Source organism: Scyliorhinus torazame, chromosome 3 (assembly GCF_047496885.1).
Source record: "Scyliorhinus torazame isolate Kashiwa2021f chromosome 3, sScyTor2.1, whole genome shotgun sequence".
NCBI classification, from domain to species: Eukaryota; Metazoa; Chordata; class Chondrichthyes; order Carcharhiniformes; family Scyliorhinidae; genus Scyliorhinus; species Scyliorhinus torazame.
Window position 1 is genome coordinate 351,994,817 of NC_092709.1, and position 23,210 is coordinate 352,018,026.

At 57.7% G+C, this 23,210-nt stretch overlaps 1 protein-coding gene across 1 annotated transcript in view; it reads left to right on the forward strand.

Annotated features, from left to right (window-relative positions):
• LOC140409338 (V-type proton ATPase subunit B-like) overlaps nt 1–22,274 on the forward strand; it is a 246,072-nt gene extending 223,798 nt beyond the window's left edge. The window contains exons 13-14 of the mRNA XM_072497752.1: nt 20,192–20,321; nt 20,927–22,274. Coding sequence (XP_072353853.1) covers nt 20,192–20,321; nt 20,927–21,090 — 294 coding nt within the window. The 3' untranslated portion in view covers nt 21,091–22,274. The remainder of the gene's footprint in view (nt 1–20,191; nt 20,322–20,926) is intronic.
• Nucleotides 22,275–23,210: the final 936 nt, after the last annotated feature.

Here is a 23,210-nt window from a genome sequence, read left to right on the forward strand (position 1 = left end):
GCGAGGTGGGATTGGGTAGAGAGCGAGGTGGGATTGGGTAGAGTGCGAGGCGGGATTGGGTCAAGGGAGGGGTGGGATTGGGTAGAGAGCGAGGCGGGATTGGGTAGAGATCTAGGTGGGATTGGGAAGAGAGCGAGGTGGGATTGGGAAGAGAGCAAGGTGGTAGAGGGTTGAGAGCGAGGCGAGATTGGGTAGAGAGCGAGGTGGGATTGGGAAGAGAGCGAGGTGGGATTGGGAAGAGAGCGAGGTAGGATTGGGTAGAGATTGCGGTGGGATTGGGTAGACGGCGAGGCGGGATTGGGTAGAGAGCGAGGTGGGATTGGGTAGAGAGCGAGGCGGGATTGGGTAGAGATTGTGGTGGGATTGGGAAGAGAGCGAGGTGGGATTGGGTAGAGAGCGAGGTGGGATTGGGTAGAGACCGAGGTAGGATTGGGTGGAGAGTGTGGTGAGATTGGGTAGAGAGTGCGACGGGATTGGGTAGAGAGTGTGGTGGGATTGGTTAGAGAGCGAGACGGGATTGGGTAGAGAGCGAGGTGGGATTGGGTAGAGAGCGAGGCAGGATTGGGTAGAGATTGTGGTGGGATTGGGTAGAGAGCGAGGCGGGATTGGGTGGAGAGCGAGACGGGATTGGGTGGAGAGTGTGGTGGGATTGGGTCGAGAGGGAGGCGGGATTGGGTAGAGAGCGAGGCGGGATTGTGTAGAGAGCGAGGCGGGATTGGGTAGAGTGCGAGGCGGGATTGGGTCAAGGGAGAGGTGGGATTGGGTAGAGAGCGAAGCGGGATTGGGTAGAGATCGACGTGGGATTGGGTAGAGAGCGAGGTGGGATTGGGAAGAGAGCAAGGTGGTAGATGGTAGAGAGCGAGGCGAGATTGGGTAGAGAGCGAAGTGGGATTGGGAAGAGAGCGAGGTAGGATTGGGTGGAGAGTGTGGTGGGATTGGGTAGAGAGTGCAACGGTATTGGGTAGAGAGTGTGGTCGGATTGGGTAGAGAGCGAGACGGGATTGGGTAGAGAGCGAGGCGAGATTGGGAAGAGAGCGAGGAAGGATTGGGTGGAGAGTGTGGTGGGATTGGGTAGAGAGTGCGACGGGATTGGGGAGAGAGTGTGGTGGGATTGGGTAGAGAGCGAGACGGGATTGGGTAGAGAGCGAGGCGGGATTCGCTGCAGAGCGAAGTGGGATTGGGTAGAGAGTGAGACGGGATTGGGTAGAGAGCGAGGCGGGATTGGGAAGAGAGCGAGACGTGATTGGGTAGAGAGCGAGGCGGGATTGGGTAGAGAGCGAGGTGGGATTGGGTAGAGAGCGAGGTGGGATTGGGTAGAGTGCGAGGCGGGATTGGGTCAAGGGAGAGCTGGGATTGGGTAGAGAGCGAGGCGGGATTGGGTAGAGATCTAGGTGGGATTGGGAAGAGAGCGAGGTGGGATTGGGAAGAGAGCAAGGTGGTAGAGGGTAGAGAGCGAGGCGAGATTGGGTAGAGAGCGAGGTGGGATTGGGAAGAGAGCGAGGTAGGATTGGGTAGAGATTGTGGTTGGATTGGGTAGAGAGCGAGGCGGGATTGGGTAGAGAGCGAGGTGGGATTGGGTAGAGCGCGAGGCGGGATTGGGTAGAGATTGTGGTGGGATTGGGTAGAGAGCGAGTTGGGATTGGGTAGAGAGCGAGATGGGATTGGGTAGCGAGCGAGACGGGATTGGGTGGAGAGTGTGCTGGGATTGGGTAGAGAGCGAGGCGGGATTCAGTGGAGAGTGAGGCGGGTGGGTAGAGAGCGAGGTGGGATTGTGAAGAGACCGAGGTAGGATTGGGTGGAGAGTGTGGTGTGATTGGGTAGAGAGTGCGACGGGATTGGGTAGAGAGTGTGGTGGGATTGGGTAGAGAGCGAGACGGGATTGGGTAGAGAGCGAGGTGGGATTGGGTAGAGAGCGAGGCGGGATTGGGTAGAGATTGTGGTGGGATTCGGTGGAGAGTGAGGCGGGATTGGGTAGCGAGCGAGGTGGGATTGGGTTGAGAGTGTGGTGGGATTGGGTCATGAGCGAGGCGGTTTTGGGTGGAGAGCGAGGTGGGATTGAGTAGAGAGCGAGGTGGAATTGGGTACCAAGGGAGACGGGATTGTGTAGAGAGCGAGGTGGGATTGGGTAGAGAGCGAGTTGGGATTGGGTAGGGAGCGAGGTGGGATTGGGTAGAGAGCGTGGCGGGATTGGGTAGAGAGCGTGTTGGGATTGGGTAGAGAGCGAGGTGGGATTGAGTAGTGAGCGAGGTGGGATTGGGTACAGAGTAAGATGGGGTTGGGTAGAGACCGTGGTGGGATTGGGTATAGAGCGAGGCCGGATTGGGTAGAGAGTGTGGTGGGATTGGGTAGAGAGCGAGGTGGGATTCGGTGGAGAGTGATGCGGGATTGGGTAGAGAGCGAGGTGGGATTGGGTAGAGAGTGTGGTGGGATTGGGTAGAGAGCGAGGCATGATTGGGTGGAGAGTGTGGTGGGATTGGGTAGAGAGTGAGACGGGATTGGGTAGTGAGCGAGGTGGGATTGGGTAGAGAACGAGATGGGATTCGGTGGAGAATGACGCGGGATTGGGTGGAGAGTATGGTGGGATTGGCTTGAGAGTGAGACGGGATTGGGTAGAGAGCGAGACGGGATTCGGTGGAGAGTGAGGTGGGATTTGGTAGAGAGCGAGGTGAGATTGGGTAGAGAGCGAGGCGGGATTGGGTAGAGAGCGAGACGGGATTGGGAAGAGGACGAGGTGGGATTGGCTAGAGAGCGAGGTGGGATTGGGTAGAGAGCGAGGTGGGATTGAGTAGATAGCGAGGCGGGATTGGGTAGAGAGCGAGGTAAGATTGGGTAGAGAGTGAGGTGGGATTGGGTAGAGAGCGAGAAGGGATTGGGTAGAGAGCGAGGAGGGATTTAGTAGAGAGCGAGGCGGGATTGGGAAAAGAGTGAGACGGGATTGGGTAGAGAGCGAGGTGGGATTGTGTAGAGAGCGAGATGGGATTGGGTAGAGAGCGAGGCGGGATTGGGTAGAGAGCGAGGTGGGATTGGGTAGAGAGCGAGGCGGGATTGGCTACAGGGTGAAGTGGGATTGGGTAGAGAGCGAGGCGGAATTGGGAAGCGAGCAAGACGGGATTGGGTAGAGAGCGAGCTGGGATTGGCAAGACAGCGAGGTGGGATTGGGTAGAGAGTGAGACGGGATTAGGTAGAGAGCGAGACGGGATTGGGTAGAGAGCGAGGCGGGATTGGGAAGAAAGTGAGGTGGGATTGGGTAGAGAGCGAGGTGGGATTGGGGAGAGAATGAGGCCGGATTGGGTAGAGAGTGAGATGGGATTGCGTAGAGAGCGAGGTGGAATTGGGTAGAGAGTGAGGCGGGATTGGGTAGAGAGCGAGGCGGGATTGTGTCGAGAGCGAGGCGGGATTGGGAAGAGCGCGAGGCGGGATTGGGTCAAGGGAGAGGTGGGATTGGGTAGAGAGCGAGGGGGGATTGGGTAGAGGTTGAGGTGGGATTGGGAAGAGAGCGAGGTGGGATTGGGAAGAGAGCGAGGTGGGATTGGGAAGAAAGCTAGGCGAAATTGGGTAGAGAGCGGGGGGGAGCATTGGGAAGAGAGCGAGGTGGGATTTGGAAGAGTGCGAGGTGGGATTGGGAAGAGAGCGAGGTGGGATTGGTAGAGGGCGAGGTGGGATTGGGTGGAGTGTGAGACGGGATTGGGTAGAGAGCGAGGCGGGATTGGGTAGAGAGCGAGATGGGATTGGGTGGAGAGTGTGGTGGGATTGGGTAGAGAGCGTGGTGGGATTGGGTAGAGCGTGTGGTGGGATTGGGTCGAGAGCGAGGCTCGATTGGGTGGAGAGCGAGGTGGGATTGAGTAGAGAGCGAGGTGGAATTGGGTACAAAGGGAGACGGGATTGTGTAGAGAGCGAGGTGGGATTGGGTCGAGAGCGAGTTGGGATTGGGTAGGGAGCGAGGTGCGATTGGGTAGAGAGCGTGGTGGGATTGGGTAGAGAGCGTGGTGGGATTGGGTAGAGAGCGAGGTGGGATTAGGTAGAGAGCGAAGTGGTATTGGGTACAGAGTGAGATGGGATTGGATAGAGAGCGTGGTGGGATTGGGTATAGAGCGAGTTGGGATTGGGTAGAGAGCGTGGTGGTATTGGGTATAGAGCGAGGCGGGATTGGGTAGAGAACAAGACGGGATTTGGTGGAGAGTGTGGTGGGATTGGGTAGAGAGCGAGGCGGGATTCGGTGGAGAGTGAGGCGGGATTGGGTAGAGAGCGAGGTGGGATTGGGTAGAGAGTGTGGTGGGATTGGGTAGAGAGTGTGGTGGGATTGGGTACAGAGCGAGACGGGATTGGGAAGAGGACGAGGTGGGATTGGGTAGAGAGCGAGGTGGGATTGGGTAGAGAGCGAGGTGGGATTGGGTAGAGAGCGTGGCGGGATTGGGTACAGAGCGAGGTGTGATTGGGTAGAGAGTGAGGTTGGATTGGGTAGTGAGCGAGAAGTGATTGGGTAGAGAGCGAGGACTGATTGAGTAGAGAGCGAGGCGGGATTGGGAAATGAGTGAGACGGGATTGGGTAGAGAGCGTGGTGGGATTGTGTAGAGAGCGAGGTGGGATTGGGTAGAGAGCGAGGCGGGAATGGGTAGAGAGTGTGGTGGGATTGGGTCGAGAGCGAGGCGGGATTGGGTGGAGAGCGAGGTGGGATTGAGTAGAGAGCGAGGTGGAATTGGGTACAAAGGGAGACGGGTTTGTGTAGAGAGCCAGGTGGGATTGGGTAGAGAGCGAGTTGGGATTGGGTAGGGAGCGAGGTGGGATTGGGTAGAGAGCGTGATGGGATTGGGTAGAGAGCGTGGTGGGATTGGATAGAGAGCGAGGTGGGATTGGGTACAGAGTAAAATGGGATTCATAGAGAGCGTGGTGGGATTGGGTATAGAGCGAGGCGGGATTGGGTAGAGAGCGTGGTGGGATTGGGTATAGACCGAGGCGGGTTTGGGTAGAGAACGAGACGGGATTGGGTGGAGAGTGTGGTGGGATTGGGTAGAGAGCGAGGTGGGATTCGGTGGAGAGTGAGGCGGGATTGGGTAGAGAGCGAGTTGGGATTGGGTAGAGAGTGTGGTGGGATTGGGTAGAGAGTGAGGCATGATTGGGTGGAGAGTGTGGTGGAATTGGGTAGAGAGTGAGACGGGATTGGGTAGAGAGCGAGGTGGGATTGGGTAGAGAGCGAGATGGGATTCGGTGGAGAATGATGCGGGATTGGGTGGAGAGTGTGTTGGGATTGGCTAGAGAGTGAGACGGGATTGGGTAGAGAGCGAGACGGGATTCGGTGGAGAGTGAGACGGGATTGGGAAGTGGACGAGGTGGGATTGGGTAGAGAGCGAGGTGGGATTGGGTAGAGAGCGAGGTGGGATTGGGTAGGTAGCGAGGCGGGATTGGGTAGAGAGCGAGGTGGGATTGTGTAGAGAGCGAGGTGGGATTGGGAAGAGAGCGAGGCGGGATTGGGTAGAGTGCAAAATGGGATTGGGTCGAGAGCGAGGTGGGATTGGGTAGATTGTGAGGCGGGAGTGGGTAGAGAGCGAGGCGGGATTGGGTAGAGAGCGAGGCGGGATTGGGTAGAGAGCGAGCTGGGATTGGGAAGAGAGCGAGGTGGGATTGGGTCGAGAGTGAGACGGGATTAGGTAGAGAGCGAGACGGGATTGGGTAGAGAGCGATGCGGGATTGGGAAGAGAGTGAGGTGGGATTGGGTAGAGAGCGAGGAGGGATTGGGGAGAGAGTGAGGCCGGATTGGGTAGAGTGAGATGGGATTGGGTAGAGAGCGAGGCGGGATTGTGTCGAGAGCGAGGCGGGATTGGGTAGAGTGCGAGGCGGGATTGGGTCAAGGGAGAGGTGGGATTTGGTAGAGAGCGAGGCGGGATTGGGTAGAGATTGAGGTGGGATTGGGAAGAGAGCGAGGTGGGATTGGGAAGAGAGCGAGGCGAAATTGGGTAGAGAGCGGGGGGGAGCGTTGGGAAGAGAGCGAGTTGGGATTTGGAAGAGAGCGAGGTGGGATTGGGAAGAGAGCGAGGTGGGATTGGTAGAGGGCGAGGTGGGATTGGGTGGAGTGTGAGACGGGATTGGGTAGAGAGCGATGCGGGATTGGGTAGAGAGCGAGACGGGATTGGGTGGAGATTGTGGTGGGATTGGGTAGAGAGCGTGGTGGGATTGGGTAGAGCGTGTGGTGGGATTGGGTCGAGAGCGAGGCTGGATTGGGTGGAGAGCGAGGTGGGATTGAGTAGAGAGCGAGGTGGAATTGGGTACAAAGGGAAACGGGATTGTGTAGAGAGCGAGGTGGGATTGGGTAGAGAGCGAGTTGGGATTGGGTAGGGAGCGAGGTGGGATTGGGTCGAGAGCGTCGTGGGATTGGGTAGAGAGCGTGGTGGGATTGGGTGGAGAGTGAGGTGGGATTAGGTAGGGAGCGAGGTGGGATTGGGTTCAGAGTGAGATGGGATTGGGTAGAGAAGGAGACGGGATTTGGTGGAGAGTGTGGTGGGATTGGGTAGAGAGTGAGGCGGGATTCGGTGGAGAGTGAGTCGGGATTGGGTAGAGAGCGATTCGGGATTGGGTAGAGAGTGTGGTGGGATTGGATAGAGAGCGAGGCATGATTGGGTGGAGAGTGTGGTGGGATTGGGTAGAGTGTGAGACGGCATTGGGTAGAGAGCGAGGTGGGATTGGGTAGAGAGCGAGACGGGATTGGGAAGAGGACGAGGTGGGATTGGGTAGAGAGCGAGGTGGGATTGGGTAGAGAGCGAGGTGGGATTGTGTAGAGAGCGAGGCGGGATTGGGTACAGAGCGAGGTGTGATTGGGTAGAGAGCGAGGTGGGATTGGGTGGAGAGCGAGACGGGATTGGGAAGAGGACGAGACGGGATTTGGTGGAGAGTGTGGTGGGATTGGTTAGAGAGTGAGGCGGGATTCGGTGGAGAGTGAGGCGGGATTGGGTAGAGAGCGAGGTGGGATTGGTGAGAGAGTGTGGTACGATTGGGTAGAGAGCGAGGCATGATTGGGTGGAGAGTGTGGTGGGATTGGGTAGAGAGTTAGACGGCATTGGGTAGAGAGCGAGGTGGGATTGGGTAGAGAGCGAGACGGCATTGGGAAGAGGACGAGGTGGGATTGGGTAGAGAGCGAGGTGGGATTGGGTAGAGAGCGAGGCGGGATTGGGTACAGAGCGAGGTGTGATTGGTTAGAGAGTGAGGTGGGATTGGGTAGAGAGCCAGAAGTGATTGGGTAGAGAGCGAGGAGGGATTGAGTAGAGAGCGAGGCGGGATTGGGAAAAGAGTGAGACGGGATTGGGTAGAGAGCGAGGTGGGATTGTGTAGAGAGCGAGGCGGGAATGGGTAGAGAGCGAGATGGGATTGGGTCGAGAGCGAGGTGGGATTGTGTTGATTGTGAGGCGGGATTGGGTAGAGAGCGAGGCGGGATTGGGTAGAGAGCGAGGCGGGATTGGCTACAGAGTGAAGTGGGATTGGGTAGACAGTGATACGGGATTGGATAGAGAGCGAGGCGGGATTGGGAAGCGAGCGAGACGGGATTGGGTAGAGAGCGAGCTGGGATTGGGAAGAGAGCGAGGTGGGATTGGGTAGAGAGTGAGACGGGATTAGGTAGAGAGCGAGACGGGATTGGGTAGAGAGCAAGGCGGGATTGGGAAGAGAGTGAGGTGGGATTGGGTAGACAGCGAGGTGGGATTGGGTAGAGAGCGAGGTGGGATTGGGGAGAGAGTGAGGCCAAATTGTGTAGAGAGTGAGATGTGATTGGGTAGAGAGCGAGGTGGGATTGGGTAGAGAGTGAGGCGGGATTGGGTAGAGAGCGAGGCGGGATTGTGTCGAGAGCGAGGCGGGATTGGGTAGAGTGCAAGGCGAGATTGGGTCAAGGGAGAGGTGGGATTGGGTAGAGAGCGAGTCGGGATTGGGAAGAGATTGAGGTGGGATTGGGCAGGGAGCGAGGTGGGATTGGGAATAGAGGGAGGCGAGATTGGGTTGAGAGCGGGACGGAGCGTTGGGAAGAGAGCGAGGTGGGATTTGGAAGAGAGCGAGGTGGGATTGGGGAGGGAGCGAAGTGGGATTGGTAGAGGGCGAGGTGGGATAGGGTGGAGTGTGAGACGGGATTGGGTAGAGAGCGAGGCGGGATTGGGTAGGGAGCGAGACCCGATTGGGTGGGGAGTGTGGTGGGATTGGGTAGATAGCGATGCGGGATTCGGTGGAGAGTGAGGCGGGATTGGGTAGAGAGCGAGGTGGGATTGGGTAGAGAGTGTGGTGGGATTGGGTCGAGAGCGAGGCGGGATTGGGTGGAGAGCGAGGTGGGATTGAGTAGAGAGCGAGGTGGAATTGGGTACAAAGGGAGACGGGATTGTGTAGAGAGCGAGGTGTGATTGGGTAGAGAGCGAGTTGGGATTGGGTAGGGAGCGAGGTGGGATTGGGTAGAGAGCGTGGTGGGATTGGGTATAGATCGAGGCGGGATTGGGTTGAGAACGAGACGGGATTGGGTGGAGAGTGTCGTGGGATTGGGTAGAGAGCGAGGCGGGATTCGGTGGAGAGTGAGGCGGGGTTGGGTAGAGAGCGAGGTGGGATTGGGTAGAGAGTGTGGTGGGATTGGGTAGAGAGCGAGGCATGATTGGGTGGAGAGTGTGGTGGAATTTGGTAGAGAGTGAGACGGGATTGGATAGAGAGCGAGGTGGGATTGGGTAGAGAGCGAGATGGGATTCGGTGGAGAACGACGCGGGATTGGGTAAAGAGCGAGGTGGGATGGGGAAGAGAGCGAGGCGGGATCGGGTAGAGAGCGAATCGGGATTGGGATGAGAGCGAGGTGGGATTGGGTAGAGAGTGAGGCGCGATTGGGTAGAGAGCGAGGCGGGATTGTGTCGGGAGCGAGGCGGGATTGGGTAGAGTGCGAGGCGGTATTGAGTCAAGGGAGAGGTGGGATTGGGTAGAGAGCGAGGCGGGATTGGGTAGAGAGCGAGGTGGGATTGGGTAGGTAGCGAGGCGGGATTGGGTAGAGAGCGAGGTGGGATTGTGTAGAGAGCGAGGTGGGATTGGGAAGAGAGCGAGGCGGGATTGGGTAGAGATCGAGGTGGGATTGGGAAGAGAGCGAGGTGGGATTGGGAAGAGAGCGAGGCGAGATTGGGTAGAGAGCGGGGGGGGTCGTTGCGAAGAGAGCGAGGTGGGGTTTGGAAGAGCGAGGTGGGATTGGGAAGAGAGCGAGGTGGGATTGGTAGAGGGCGAGGTGGGATTGGGTGGAGTGTGAGACGGGATTGGGTAGAGAGCGAGGCGGGATTGGGTAGAGAGCGAGACGGGATTGGGTGGAGAGAGTGGTGGGATTGGGTAGATAGCGAGGCGGGATTCGGTGGAGAGTGCGGCGGGATTGGGTAGAGAGCGAGGTGGGATTGGCTAGAGAGTGTGGTGGGATTGGGTCGAGAGCGAGGCGGGATTGGGTCGAGAGCGAGTTGGGATTGAGTAGAGAGCAAGGTGGAATTGGGTACAAAGGGAGACGGGATTGTGTGGAGAGCGAGGTGGGATTGGGTAGAGAGCGAGTTGGGATTGGGTAGGGAGCGAGGTGGGATTGGGTAGAGAGCGTGGCGGGATTGGGTAGAGAGCGTGGTGGGATTGGGTACAGAGTAAGATGGGATTGGGTAGAGAGCGTGGTGGGATTGGGTATAGAGCGAGGCGGGATTGGGTAGAGAGCGTGGTGGGATTGGGTGTAGAGCGAGGCGGGATTGGGTAGAGAACAAGACGGGATTGGGTGGAGAGTGTGGTGGGATTGGGTAGAGAGCGAGGTGGGATTGGGTAGAGAGTGTGGTGGGATTGGGTAGAGAGCTAGGCCTGATTGGGTGGAGAGTGTGGTGGGATTGGGTAGAGAGTGAGACGGGATTGGGTAGAGAGCGAGGTGGGATTGGGTAGAGAGCGAGATGGGATTCGGTTGAGAATGACGCGGGATTGGGTAGAGAGCGAGGTGGGATGGGGTAGAGTGCGAGGCGGGATCGGGGAGAGAGCGAGATGGGATTGGGAAGAGAGCGAGGTGGGATTGGGTAGAGAGTGAGGTGGGATTGGGTAGAGAGCGAGGCGGGATTGGGTATTGAGCGAGGCGGGATTGTGTCGAGAGCGAGGCGGAATTGGGTAGAGAGCGAGGCGGGATTGGGAAGCGAGCGAGACGGGATTGGGTAGAGAGCGAGCTGGGATTGGGAAGAGAGCGAGGTGGGATTGGGTAGAGAGTGAGACGGGATTAGGTAGAGAGCGAGACGGGATTGGGTAGACAGCGAGGTGGGATTGGGTAGAGAGCGAGGTGGGATTGGGGAGAGAGTGAGGCCAAATTGTGTAGAGAGTGAGATGTGATTGGGTAGAGAGCGAGGTGGGATTGGGTAGAGAGTGAGGCGGGATTGGGTAGAGAGCGAGGCGGGATTGTGTCGAGAGCGAGGCGGGATTGGGTAGAGTGCAAGGCGAGATTGGGTCAAGGGAGAGGTGGGATTGGGTAGAGAGCGAGTCGGGATTGGGTAGAGATTGAGGTGGGATTGGGAAGGGAGCGAGGTGGGATTGGGAATAGAGGGAGGCGAGATTGGGTTGAGAGCGGGACGGAGCGTTGGGAAGAGAGCGAGGTGGGATTTGGAAGAGAGCGAGGTGGGATTGGGAAGGGAGCGAAGTGGGATTGGTAGAGGGCGAGGTGGGATAGGGTGGAGTGTGAGACGGGATTGGGTAGAGAGCGAGGCGGGATTGGGTAGAGAGCGAGACCCGATTGGGTGGATAGTGTGGTGGGATTGGGTAGATAGCGATGCGGGATTCGGTGGAGAGTGAGGCGGGATTGGGTAGAGAGCGAGGTGGGATTGGGTAGAGAGTGTGGTGGGATTGGGTCGAGAGCGAGGCGGGATTGGGTGGAGAGCGAGGTGGGATTGAGTAGAGAGCGAGGTGGAATTGGGTACAAAGGGAGACGGGATTGTGTAGAGAGCGAGGTGTGATTGGGTAGAGAGCGAGTTGGGATTGGGTAGGGAGCGAGGTGGGATTGGGTAGAGAGCGTGGTGGGATTGGGTATAGATCGAGGCTGGATTGGGTTGAGAACGAGACGGGATTGGGTGGAGAGTGTCGTGGGATTGGGTAGAGAGCGAGGCGGGATTCGGTGGAGAGTGAGGCGGGGTTGGGTAGAGAGCGAGGTGGGATTGGGTAGAGAGTGTGGTGGGATTGGGTAGAGAGCGAGGCATGATTGGGTGGAGAGTGTGGTGGAATTTGGTAGAGAGTGAGACGGAATTGGATAGAGAGCGAGGTGGGATTGGGTAGAGAGCGAGATGGGATTCGGTGGAGAACGACGCGGGATTGGGTAAAGAGCGAGGTGGGATGGGGAAGAGAGCGAGGCGGGATCGGGTAGAGAGCGAATCGGGATTGGGATGAGAGCGAGGTGGGATTGGGTAGAGAGTGAGGCGGGATTGGGTCGAGAGCGAGGCGGGATTGTGTCGAGAGCGAGGCGGGATTGGGTAGAGTGCGAGGCGGTATTGAGTCAAGGGAGAGGTGGGATTGGGTAGAGAGCGAGGCGGGATTGGGTAGAGAGCGAGGTGGGATTGGGTAGGTAGCGAGGCGGGATTGGGTAGAGAGCGAGGTGGGATTGTGTAGAGAGCGAGGTGGGATTGGGAAGAGAGCGAGGCGGGATTGGGTAGAGATCGAGGTGGGATTGGGAAGAGAGTGAGGTGGGATTGGGAAGAGAGCGAGGCGAGATTGGGTAGAGAGCGGGGGGGGTCGTTGCGAAGAGAGCGAGGTGAGGTTTGGAAGAGCGAGGTGGGATTGGGAAGAGAGCGAGGTGGGATTGGGAAGAGAGCGAGGTGGGATTGGTAGAGGGCGAGGTGGGATTGGGTGGAGTGTGAGACGGGATTGGGTAGAGAGCGAGGCGGGATTGGGTAGAGAGCGAGACGGGATTGGGTGGAGAGAGTGGTGGGATTGGGTAGATAGCGAGGCGGGATTCGGTGGAGAGTGCGGCGGGATTGGGTAGAGAGCGAGGTGGGATTGGCTAGAGAGTGTGGTGGGATTGGGTCGAGAGCGAGGCGGGATTGGGTCGAGAGCGAGGTGGGATTGAGTAGAGAGCATGTTGAATTGGGTACAAAGGGAGACGGGATTGTGTGGAGAGCGAGGTGGGATTGGGTAGAGAGCGAGTTGGGATTGGGTAGGGAGCGAGGTGGGATTGGGTAGAGAGCGTGGCGGGATTGGGTAGAGAGCGTGGTGGGATTGGGTAGAGAGCGAGGTGGGATTGGGTAGAGAGCGAGGTGGGATTGGGTACAGAGTAAGATGGGATTGGGTAGAGAGCGTGGTGGGATTGGGTATAGAGCGAGGCGGGATTGGGTAGAGAGCGTGGTGGGATTGGGTGTAGAGCGAGGCGGGATTGGGTAGAGAACAAGACGGGATTGGGTGGAGAGTGTGGTGGGATTGGGTAGAGAGCGAGGTGGGATTGGGTAGAGAGTGTGGTGGGATTGGGTAGAGAGCTAGGCCTGATTGGGTGGAGAGTGTGGTGGGATTGGGTAGAGAGTGAGACGGGATTGGGTAGAGAGCGAGGTGGGATTGGGTAGAGAGCGAGATGGGATTCGGTTGAGAATGACGCGGGATTGGGTAGAGAGCGAGGTGGGATGGGGTAGAGTGCGAGGCGGGATCGGGGAGAGAGCGAGACGGGATTGGGAAGAGAGCGAGGTGGGATTGGGTAGAGAGTGAGGTGGGATTGGGTAGAGAGCGAGGCGGGATTGGGTATTGAGCGAGGCGGGATTGTGTCGAGAGCGAGGCGGGATTGTGTCGAGAGCGAGGCGGAATTGGGTAGAGTGCGAGGCGGGATTGGGTCAAGGGAGAGGTGGGATTGGGTAGAGAGGGAGGCGGGATTGGGTAGAGATCGAGGTGGGATTGGGTAGAGAGCGAGGTGGGATTGGGAAGAGAGCGAGGCGAGATTGGGTAGAGAGCGGGGTGGGATTGGTAGAGGGCGAGGTGGGATTGGGTGGAGTGTGAGACGGGATTGGGTAGAGAGCGAGGCGGGATTGGGTAGAGAGCGAGATGGGATTGGGTGGAGAGTGTGGTGGGATTGGGTAGATAGCGAGGCGGGAATCGGTGGAGAGTGAGGTGGGATTGGGTAGAGAGCGAGTTGGGATTGGGTAGAGAGAATGGTGGGATTGGGTCGAGAGCGAGGCGGGATTAGGTGGAGAGCGAGGTGGGATTGGGTTGATAGCGAGGTGGAATTGGGTACAAAGGGAGACGGGATTGTGTAGAGAGCGAGGTGGGATTGGGTAGAGAGCGAGGTGGGATTGGGTAGAGAGCGAGGTGGGATTGGGTAGGGAGCGAGGTGGGATTGGGTAGAGAGCGTGGTGGGATTGGGTAGAGAGCGTGGTGGGATTGGGTAGAGAGCGAGGTGGGATTGGGTAGAGAGCGAGGTGGGATTGGGTTTAGAGCGAGGCGGGATTGGGTAGAGAGCGTGGTTGGATTGGGTATAGAGCGAGGCGGGTTTGGGTAGAGAACGAGAAGGGATTGGGTGGAGAGTGTGGTAGGATTGGGTAGGGAGCGAGGCGGGATTCGGTGGGGAGTGAGGCGGGATTGGGTAGAGAGCGAGGTGGGATTGGGTAGAGAGTGTGGTGGGATTGGGTAGAGAGCGAGGCATGATTGGGTGGAGAGTGTGGTGGGATTGGGTAGAGAGTGAGACGGGATTGGGTAGAGAGCGAGGTGGGATTCGGTAGAGAGCGAGATGGGATTCTGTGGAGAGTGACGCGGGATTGGGTAGAGAGCGAGGTGGGATGTGGTAGAGAGCGAGGCGGGATCGGGTAGAGAGCGAGACGGGATTGGGAAGAGAGCGATTTGGGATTGGGTAGAGAGCCAGGTGGGATTGGGTAGAGAGCGAGGTGGGATTGGGTAGAGAGCGAGGTGGGATTGGGTAGAGAGCGAGGCGGGATTGGGTAGAGAGCGAGGTGGGATTGGATAGAGAGTGTGGTGGGATTGGGTAGAGAGCGAGGCCGGATTGGGTGGAGAGCGAGACGGGTTTTGGTAGAGAGCGAGGTGGGATTGGGTAGAGAGCGAGGTGTGATTGGGTAGTGAGTGAGGCGGGATTGGGTAGAGAGTGAGGTGGAATTGGGTACAGAGGGAGACGGGATTGTGTAGAGAGCGAGGTTGGATTGGTTAGAGAGCGAGGTGGGATTGGGTAGGGAGCGATGTGGGATTGGGTGGAGAGCGATGTCGAATTGGGTACAGAGGGAGACGGGATTGTGGAGAGAGCGAGGTGGGATTGGGTAGAGAGCGAGTTGGGATTGGGTAGGGAGCGATGTGGGATTGGGTAGAGAGCGAGGTGGGATTGGGTAGAGTGCGAAGTGGGATTGGGTAGGGAGTGAAGCGGGATTGGGTAGAGAGCGAGGTGGGATTGGTGACAGAGTGAGATGGGATTGGGCAGAGAGGGAGACGGGATTGGGTAGAGAGGGAGACGTGATTGTGTAGAGAGCGAGGTGGGATTGGGTAGAGAGCGAGGTGGGATTGGGTAGAGAGGGAGGCGGGATTGGGTAGAGAGCGAGGTGGGATTGGGTAGATAGCGAGGTGGAATTGGGTAGGGAGCGATGTGGGATTGGGTAGAGTGCGAGGTGGGATTGGGTAGAGAGAGAGGTGGGATTGGGTAGGGAGCGATGTGGGATTGGTTAGAGAGCGAGGTAGGATTGGGTAGAGTGCGAGGTGGGATTGGGTCGGGAGCGAAGCGGGATTGGGTAAAGAGCGAGGTGGGATTGGGGACAGACTGAGATGGGATTGTGTAGAGAGCGTGGTGGGATTGGGTAGAGAGGGAGACGGGATTGGGTAGAGAGCGTGGTGGGAATGGGTACAGAGGGAGAAGGGATTGTGTAGAGAGCGAGGTCGGATTGGGTAGAGAGCGAGGCGGGATTGGGCAGAGAGTGAGGCGGGATTGGGTACTGAGGGAGACAGAATTGTGTAGAGAGCGAGATGGGATGGGGTAGAGAGCGAGGTGGGATTGGGAAGTGAGCGAGCTGGGATTGGGTATAGAACGTGGTGGGATTGATTAGAGAGTGAGACGGGATTGGGTAGAGAGCGAGGTGGGATCGGGAAGAGAGCGAGGTGGGATTGCGTAGAGAGTGAGACGGGATTGGGTAGAGAGCGAGGTGGGATTGGGAAGAGTGCGAGGTGGGATTGGGTAGAGAGCGAGGTGGGATTGGGTAGAGATTGAGGTGGGAATGGGGAGAGAGTGAGGCGGGAATGGGTAGAGAGCGAGGCGGGATTGGGTAGAGAGGGAGACGGGATTGGGTAGAGAGCGTGGTGGGATTGGGAAGAGAACGAGGCGGGATTGGTTAGAGAGCGGGTTGGGATTCGGTAGAGAAGGAGACGGTATTGGGTTGAGAGCGAGGCGGGATTGGGTAGAGAGCGAGACGGGATTGGATAGAGAGCGAGGTGGGATAGGGTAGAGAGCGAGGTGGGATTGGGTAGAGAGCATGGTGGGATTGGGAAGAGAGCGAGGTGGGATTGGGTAGAGAGTGTGGTGGGATTGGGTCGAGAGCGAGGTGGGATTGAGTAGAGAGCAAGTTGAATTGGGTACAAAGGGAGACGGGATTGTGTGGAGAGCGAGGTGGGATTGGGTAGAGAGCGAGTTGGGATTGGGTAGGGAGCGAGGTGGGATTGGGTAGAGAGCGTGGCGGGATTGGGTAGAGAGCGTGGTGGGATTGGGTAGAGAGCGAGGTGGGATTGGGTAGAGAGCGAGGTGGGATTGGGTACAGAGTAAGATGGGATTGGGTAGAGAGCGTGGTGGGATTGGGTATAGAGCGAGGCGGGATTGGGTAGAGAGCGTGGTGGGATTGGGTGTAGAGCGAGGCGGGATTGGGTAGAGAACAAGACGGGATTGGGTGGAGAGTGTGGTGGGATTGGGTAGAGAGCGAGGTGGGATTGGGTAGAGAGTGTGGTGGGATTGGGTAGAGAGCTAGGCCTGATTGGGTGGAGAGTGTGGTGGGATTGGGTAGAGAGTGAGACGGGATTGGGTAGAGAGCGAGGTGGGATTGGGTAGAGAGCGAGATGGGATTCGGTTGAGAATGACGCGGGATTGGGTAGAGAGCGAGGTGGGATGGGGTAGAGTGCGAGGCGGGATCGGGGAGAGAGCGAGACGGGATTGGGAAGAGAGCGAGGTGGGATTGGGTAGAGAGTGAGGTGGGATTGGGTAGAGAGCGAGGCGGGATTGGGTATTGAGCGAGGCGGGATTGTGTCGAGAGCGAGGCGGGATTGTGTCGAGAGCGAGGCGGAATTGGGTAGAGTGCGAGGCGGGATTGGGTCAAGGGAGAGGTGGGATTGGGTAGAGAGGGAGGCGGGATTGGGTAGAGATCGAGGTGGGATTGGGTAGAGAGCGAGGTGGGATTGGGAAGAGAGCGAGGCGAGATTGGGTAGAGAGCGGGGTGGGATTGGTAGAGGGCGAGGTGGGATTGGGTGGAGTGTGAGACGGGATTGGGTAGAGAGCGAGGCGGGATTGGGTAGAGAGCGAGATGGGATTGGGTGGAGAGTGTGGTGGGATTGGGTAGATAGCGAGGCGGGAATCGGTGGAGAGTGAGGTGGGATTGGGTAGAGAGCGAGTTGGGATTGGGTAGAGAGAATGGTGGGATTGGGTCGAGAGCGAGGCGGGATTAGGTGGAGAGCGAGGTGGGATTGGGTTGATAGCGAGGTGGAATTGGGTACAAAGGGAGACGGGATTGTGTAGAGAGCGAGGTGGGATTGGGTAGAGAGCGAGGTGGGATTGGGTAGAGAGCGAGGTGGGATTGGGTAGGGAGCGAGGTGGGATTGGGTAGAGAGCGTGGTGGGATTGGGTAGAGAGCGTGGTGGGATTGGGTAGAGAGCGAGGTGGGATTGGGTAGAGAGCGAGGTGGGATTGGGTTTAGAGCGAGGCGGGATTGGGTAGAGAGCGTGGTTGGATTGGGTATAGAGCGAGGCGGGTTTGGGTAGAGAACGAGAAGGGATTGGGTGGAGAGTGTGGTAGGATTGGGTAGGGAGCGAGGCGGGATTCGGTGGGGAGTGAGGCGGGATTGGGTAGAGAGCGAGGTGGGATTGGGTAGAGAGTGTGGTGGGATTGGGTAGAGAGCGAGGCATGATTGGGTGGAGAGTGTGGTGGGATTGGGTAGAGAGTGAGACGGGATTGGGTAGAGAGCGAGGTGGGATTCGGTAGAGAGCGAGATGGGATTCTGTGGAGAGTGACGCGGGATTGGGTAGAGAGCGAGGTGGGATGTGGTAGAGAGCGAGGCGGGATCGGGTAGAGAGCGAGACGGGATTGGGAAGAGAGCGATTTGGGATTGGGTAGAGAGCCAGGTGGGATTGGGTAGAGAGCGAGGTGGGATTGGGTAGAGAGCGAGGTGGGATTGGGTAGAGAGCGAGGCGGGATTGGGTAGAGAGCGAGGTGGGATTGGATAGAGAGTGTGGTGGGATTGGGTAGAGAGCGAGGCCGGATTGGGTGGAGAGCGAGACGGGTTTTGGTAGAGAGCGAGGTGGGATTGGGTAGAGAGCGAGGTGTGATTGGGTAGTGAGTGAGGCGGGATTGGGTAGAGAGTGAGGTGGAATTGGGTACAGAGGGAGACGGGATTGTGTAGAGAGCGAGGTTGGATTGGTTAGAGAGCGAGGTGGGATTGGGTAGGGAGCGATGTGGGATTGGGTGGAGAGCGATGTCGAATTGGGTACAGAGGGAGACGGGATTGTGGAGAGAGCGAGGTGGGATTGGGTAGAGAGCGAGTTGGGATTGGGTAGGGAGCGATGTGGGATTGGGTAGAGAGCGAGGTGGGATTGGGTAGAGTGCGAAGTGGGATTGGGTAGGGAGTGAAGCGGGATTGGGTAGAGAGCGAGGTGGGATTGGTGACAGAGTGAGATGGGATTGGGCAGAGAGGGAGACGGGATTGGGTAGAGAGGGAGACGTGATTGTGTAGAGAGCGAGGTGGGATTGGGTAGAGAGCGAGGTGGGATTGGGTAGAGAGGGAGACGGGATTGGGTAGAGAGCGAGGTGGGATTGGGTAGATAGCGAGGTGGAATTGGGTAGGGAGCGATGTGGGATTGGGTAGAGTGCGAGGTGGGATTGGGTAGAGAGAGAGGTGGGATTGGGTAGGGAGCGATGTGGGATTGGTTAGAGAGCGAGGTAGGATTGGGTAGAGTGCGAGGTGGGATTGGGTCGGGAGCGAAGCGGGATTGGGTAAAGAGCGAGGTGGGATTGGGGACAGACTGAGATGGGATTGTGTAGAGAGCGTGGTGGGATTGGGTAGAGAGGGAGACGGGATTGGGTAGAGAGCGTGGTGGGAATGGGTACAGAGGGAGAAGGGATTGTGTAGAGAGCGAGGTCGGATTGGGTAGAGAGCGAGGCGGGATTGGGCAGAGAGTGAGGCGGGATTGGGTACTGAGGGAGACAGAATTGTGTAGAGAGCGAGATGGGATGGGGTAGAGAGCGAGGTGGGATTGGGAAGTGAGCGAGCTGGGATTGGGTATAGAACGTGGTGGGATTGATTAGAGAGTGAGACGGGATTGGGTAGAGAGCGAGGTGGGATCGGGAAGAGAGCGAGGTGGGATTGCGTAGAGAGTGAGACGGGATTGGGTAGAGAGCGAGGTGGGATTGGGAAGAGTGCGAGGTGGGATTGGGTAGAGAGCGAGGTGGGATTGGGTAGAGATTGAGGTGGGAATGGGGAGAGAGTGAGGCGGGAATGGGTAGAGAGCGAGGCGGGATTGGGTAGAGAGGGAGACGGGATTGGGTAGAGAGCGTGGTGGGATTGGGAAGAGAACGAGGCGGGATTGGTTAGAGAGCGGGTTGGGATTCGGTAGAGAAGGAGACGGTATTGGGTTGAGAGCGAGGCGGGATTGGGTAGAGAGCGAGACGGGATTGGATAGAGAGCGAGGTGGGATAGGGTAGAGAGCGAGGTGGGATTGGGTAGAGAGCATGGTGGGATTGGGAAGAGAGCGAGGTGGGATTGGGTAGAGAGTGTGGTGGGATTGGGTAGAGAGCGAGGCGGGATTGGGTACAGAGCGATGTGGGATTGGGTATAGAGCGATTTGGGATTGGGAAGAGAGCGAGGTGGTATTGGGTAGAGAGCGAGGTGGGATTCGGTAGAGAGGGAGACGGGATTGGGTAGAGAGCGAGGCGGGATTGGGTGGAGAGTGTGTTGGGATTGGGTAGAGAGCGAAGTGGGATTCGGTAGAGAGTGAGGTGGGATTGGGTACAGAGCGAGGTGGTATTGGGTAGAGAGTGATGTGGGATTGGGTAGAGAGCGATTTGGGATTGGGAAGAGAGCGAGGTGGTATTGGGTAGAGAGCGAGTTGGGATTCGGTAAAGAGGGAGACGGGATTGGGTAGAGAGCGATTTGGGATTGGGAAGAGAGCGAGGTGGTATTGGGTAGATAGCGAGGTGGGATTGGGTAGAGAGCGAGGTGGGATTGGGTAGCGAGCGATTTGGGATTGGGAAGAGAGCGAGGTGGTATTGGGTAGAGAGCGATGTGGGATTCGGTAGAGAGGGAGACGGGATTAGGTAGAGAGCGAGGTGGGATTTAGGAGAGAGCGAGGTGGGATTGGGTAGAGAACGAGGCGTGATTGGGTGGAGAGTGAGACGGGATTGTCCGGAGAGTGTGTTGTGATTGGGTAGGTAGCGAGGCGGGATTGGGTAGAGAGCGAGGTGGGATTGGGTGGAGTGCGAGGCGGGATTGGGAAGAGAGCGAAACGGCATTGGGTAGAGAGCGAGGTGGGATTGGGTAGAGAACGAGGCGGGATTGGGTAGAGAGCGAGGTGGAATTGGGTACAGAGGGAGACGGGATTGGATACAGTGTGAGACGGGATTGGGTAGAGAGCGAGGTGGGATTGGGTAGAGAGCGAGTGGGATTCGGTAGAGAGCGAGGCGGGATTGGGTAGAGAGCGAGGTGGGATTGGGTAGAGAGCGAGGTGGGATTGGGTAGAGAGCGAGGTGGGATTGGGTAGAGAGCGAGGCGGGATTGGGTAGAGAGCGAGGTGGGATTGGGTAGAGTGCGAGGTGGGATTGGGTAGAGAGCGAGATGGGATTGGGTAGAGAGTGAGGGGGGAGTGGGTAGAGAGAGAGGGGGGATTGGGTAGAGAGCGAGGTGGGATATCTCTCTACATCTATATATATATATATCTTTATCTGTCAGTTTTTCTCTCTCTTTCCCAAGAACCCATTGTCGTTCCATCCACTCGCATCCCCCTGACTCTCTTTCTCGCTAACCATTCTCATTCTCACCATTTGCTCCAACAGTATGCCTGCTATGCCATTGGGAAGGATGTTCAGGCCATGAAGGCTGTGGTCGGTGAAGAGGCCTTGACCTCCGATGACCTACTGTACCTAGAATTCCTTCAAAAATTTGAGAAGAATTTTATTGCTCAAGGTAAGGAAATGAGACACATGGGCGACACCGGACAGAGAAGAGTAGCTGTAACAGTCTCAGAGCTGAGCCCTGCTGCCTCTGTCGAGGGGCTGAATGGCCTCCTGCTGTCCCTGTGGAGCAGGCTCGAGGGGCTGAATCGCCTCCTGCTGTCCCTGTGGAGCAGGCTCGAGGGGCTGACTGGCCTCCTCCTGTTCCTGTGGAGCAGGCTCGATGGGCTGAATGGCCTCCTGCTGTCCCTGTGTAGCAGGCTCGAGGGGCTGAATCGCCTCCTGCTGTCCCTGTGGAGCAGGCTCGAGGGGCTGAATGGCCTGCTACTGTCCCTGTGGAGCAGGCTCGAGGGGCTGAATGGCCTCCTGCTGTCCCTGTGGAGCAGGCTCGAGGGGCTGAATCGCCTCCTGCTGTCCCTGTGGAGCAGGCTCGAGGGGCTGAATGGCCTGCTACTGTCCCTGTGGAGCAGGCTCGAGGGGCTGAATGGCCTCCTGCTGTCCCTGTGGAGCAGGCTCGAGGGGCTGAATGGCCTGCTGCTGTCCCTGTGTAGCAGGCTCGAGGGGCTGAATCGTCTCCTCCTGTTCCTATGTCCGTCTCACATTTGGTTTCCGTTTCAGGTCCGTACGAGAACCGGTCAATTTTCGATTCCCTGGACATTGGCTGGCAGCTGCTGCGGATTTTCCCGAAGGAGATGCTGAAGAGAATTCCAGGGAATATTGTCGCTGAATTTTACCCCCGGGAGTCTCGGGAGAGCAAGGAGGAGACTGGGACTCACCTGTGAAACGCCCACGTACCCCTCCCCCCGAACAATTTGTCCAGACTCCCCTCGCCCCCCAGTGTCCTCCTTATTCTCTATTCCGCACACATCTCAGCCCCCACCCCCTACCCCCACCGGGATGGACAATAAACTGCTGGCATAGCCACCAATGCCCGAGTCCTGTGAAAGAGTAAAAAGCAAACCTCCCCACATGCCCACTCCCTCCTGCCAGCCCTCTCTGCTCACCTACGTTCCTCTGCCCAGCCTTAATTCCTCCCCTCGCTCCCTCCCCTTTGTCCCCTCCCCTGGGTCCCTTCATCTTGTCCCCTGCCCTAAGCTCCAGTCCTTATCTTCACACTATCCCCCTTGCTCAAACCCCCCCCCCCCTCACCCGCTCCTCGTTTCTCCTCCCCCCCCCCCTCGCCCCACTCACTCTCCTCCCCCTTTGCTCCCTCCCCTTGGACTTCTGTCCTCGACTCGCCCCCCCCCCCCTCCTGTCCCTTCCCCCTCATCCCTACCTGTTGCCCATTTCCCCCTTGTCCCCTCCCCTGCTCCCACTGCTCTTTCCCCCTTCCCTCACTCTCACCCCCAACCCCCTCCTCCATTACTCCCCTCCCTGGCTCTCTTACCCCAGCCCCTGGACTCACTCCCCCCCCCCTCCCCCCCCCCCCCACTCTTCCCACATTTCCACCCTCCCCAGAATACCCGGTGCTCCCTCAATACCAGTCAGGAGAGTTTGAAGCAAGGTTTCAGTCTATTGTGAACAGACACTCCCTCGCCCCCACAAGCTGATGAGTTGGGCTCAGGGTTGAGACGTGTAAAATTCACCCCGGCCCCCCCCGCCCCCATGTCCCCCACAATTGTCTCTCTCACTGAGACCAAATTTCAATTTCCACATTTCTTTATCAATTGATTTCAAATTGTCAGATTGTCCACGGTGAGATTTGATGCCACTTGCCCTGAATTATTTACTAACCAAACCATTCAGATAAGGCTCTTCATACCTGTCTCAATCTTTTATCAATTGGTCTTTAATGATAGATTCTAATATCTGGGAATAATATTTTACTGAAGAGTTTTGTCCAGATGTAATCTTTAATTCAGCCAACTGTTGTGTTCCAACGGAAATCCTTTTGTGATTTTGATGCCTGCTGATTTTTTTCGATCGCACTCGGCCTCTTTAAGAAACAATAAACTCACTGATTTGCTCTTGTCTCTGTGTTGCTATGGAGGATGAGGAGAGCGTGCACAACGCATCACGCATTGCCGTCACCCAGATTGTGAAGTTTTGTGAAACTCAGGAAATGCTCAGCAAAATTATTCAAATTGAGCGTTAAATCTCGAGATCAATCTGCACCTGGAAACTGAGCTCAGAACTTCATTTGAAGGCACCTGGGACCCCGTTAAAGGGGCAGCCGATTGAGATCCCATTTAAATGGGACAGGGATGCCTTTAATAGTGACAATCCCTCAATTGAGATCCACAGTCAATGGTTTGATTGATCTGTGTTTGATTATGTCAGTCTGGTGACTGATCCGTCTTCACTGTGTTGGATTGATTAAACCTGTGGGTGGAGCTAGAGAGCCAATTAAACAGCGAGGCAGTTAAGAGAGAGGGCTGGATTCTCCGATTCTGAGACTAAGTGCTGACCCCGGCGTGGGAACGGTGTTGTTTTCCGACCGAAAAAACAGCGCAGAACGGCCACCGATCCTCCGACTGGTGGGGGGGATTGCAGGCACGCAGCGTAGACCACCCAGCTCTTGCTGCGGGTACGGCAGAAGAATTGCCGGGTCCATGGCCGTGCATACGCCATGCAACACGCAGCCGGCCGCGCGCAGACCCGGCCGGCCAAATAGGGAGCCCCTGTGGCCAGGCCACCCCTGGGCCAACCCCCACCAGTGCCCCCAGCCCCCGCCAAAGCCTCCCCTGCCCGCGGATCGGCTCCCCCCCCCCCCCACAGACTGTGGCAGCGACTTAGTCCGCAGCCGCCGCGCCGAATTCCCGAAAATAAATACCTCACGTGACCAACGCCGTCGGGAACCCGGCCCCTGGGGGGGGCGGAGCATCGTGGGGGGGGGGGGGGCCTCAGGTAACGTCCTGAGGTCCCCCCGACGGAGTGCGGCGTGCTCCTAGAGTCCCCCGTT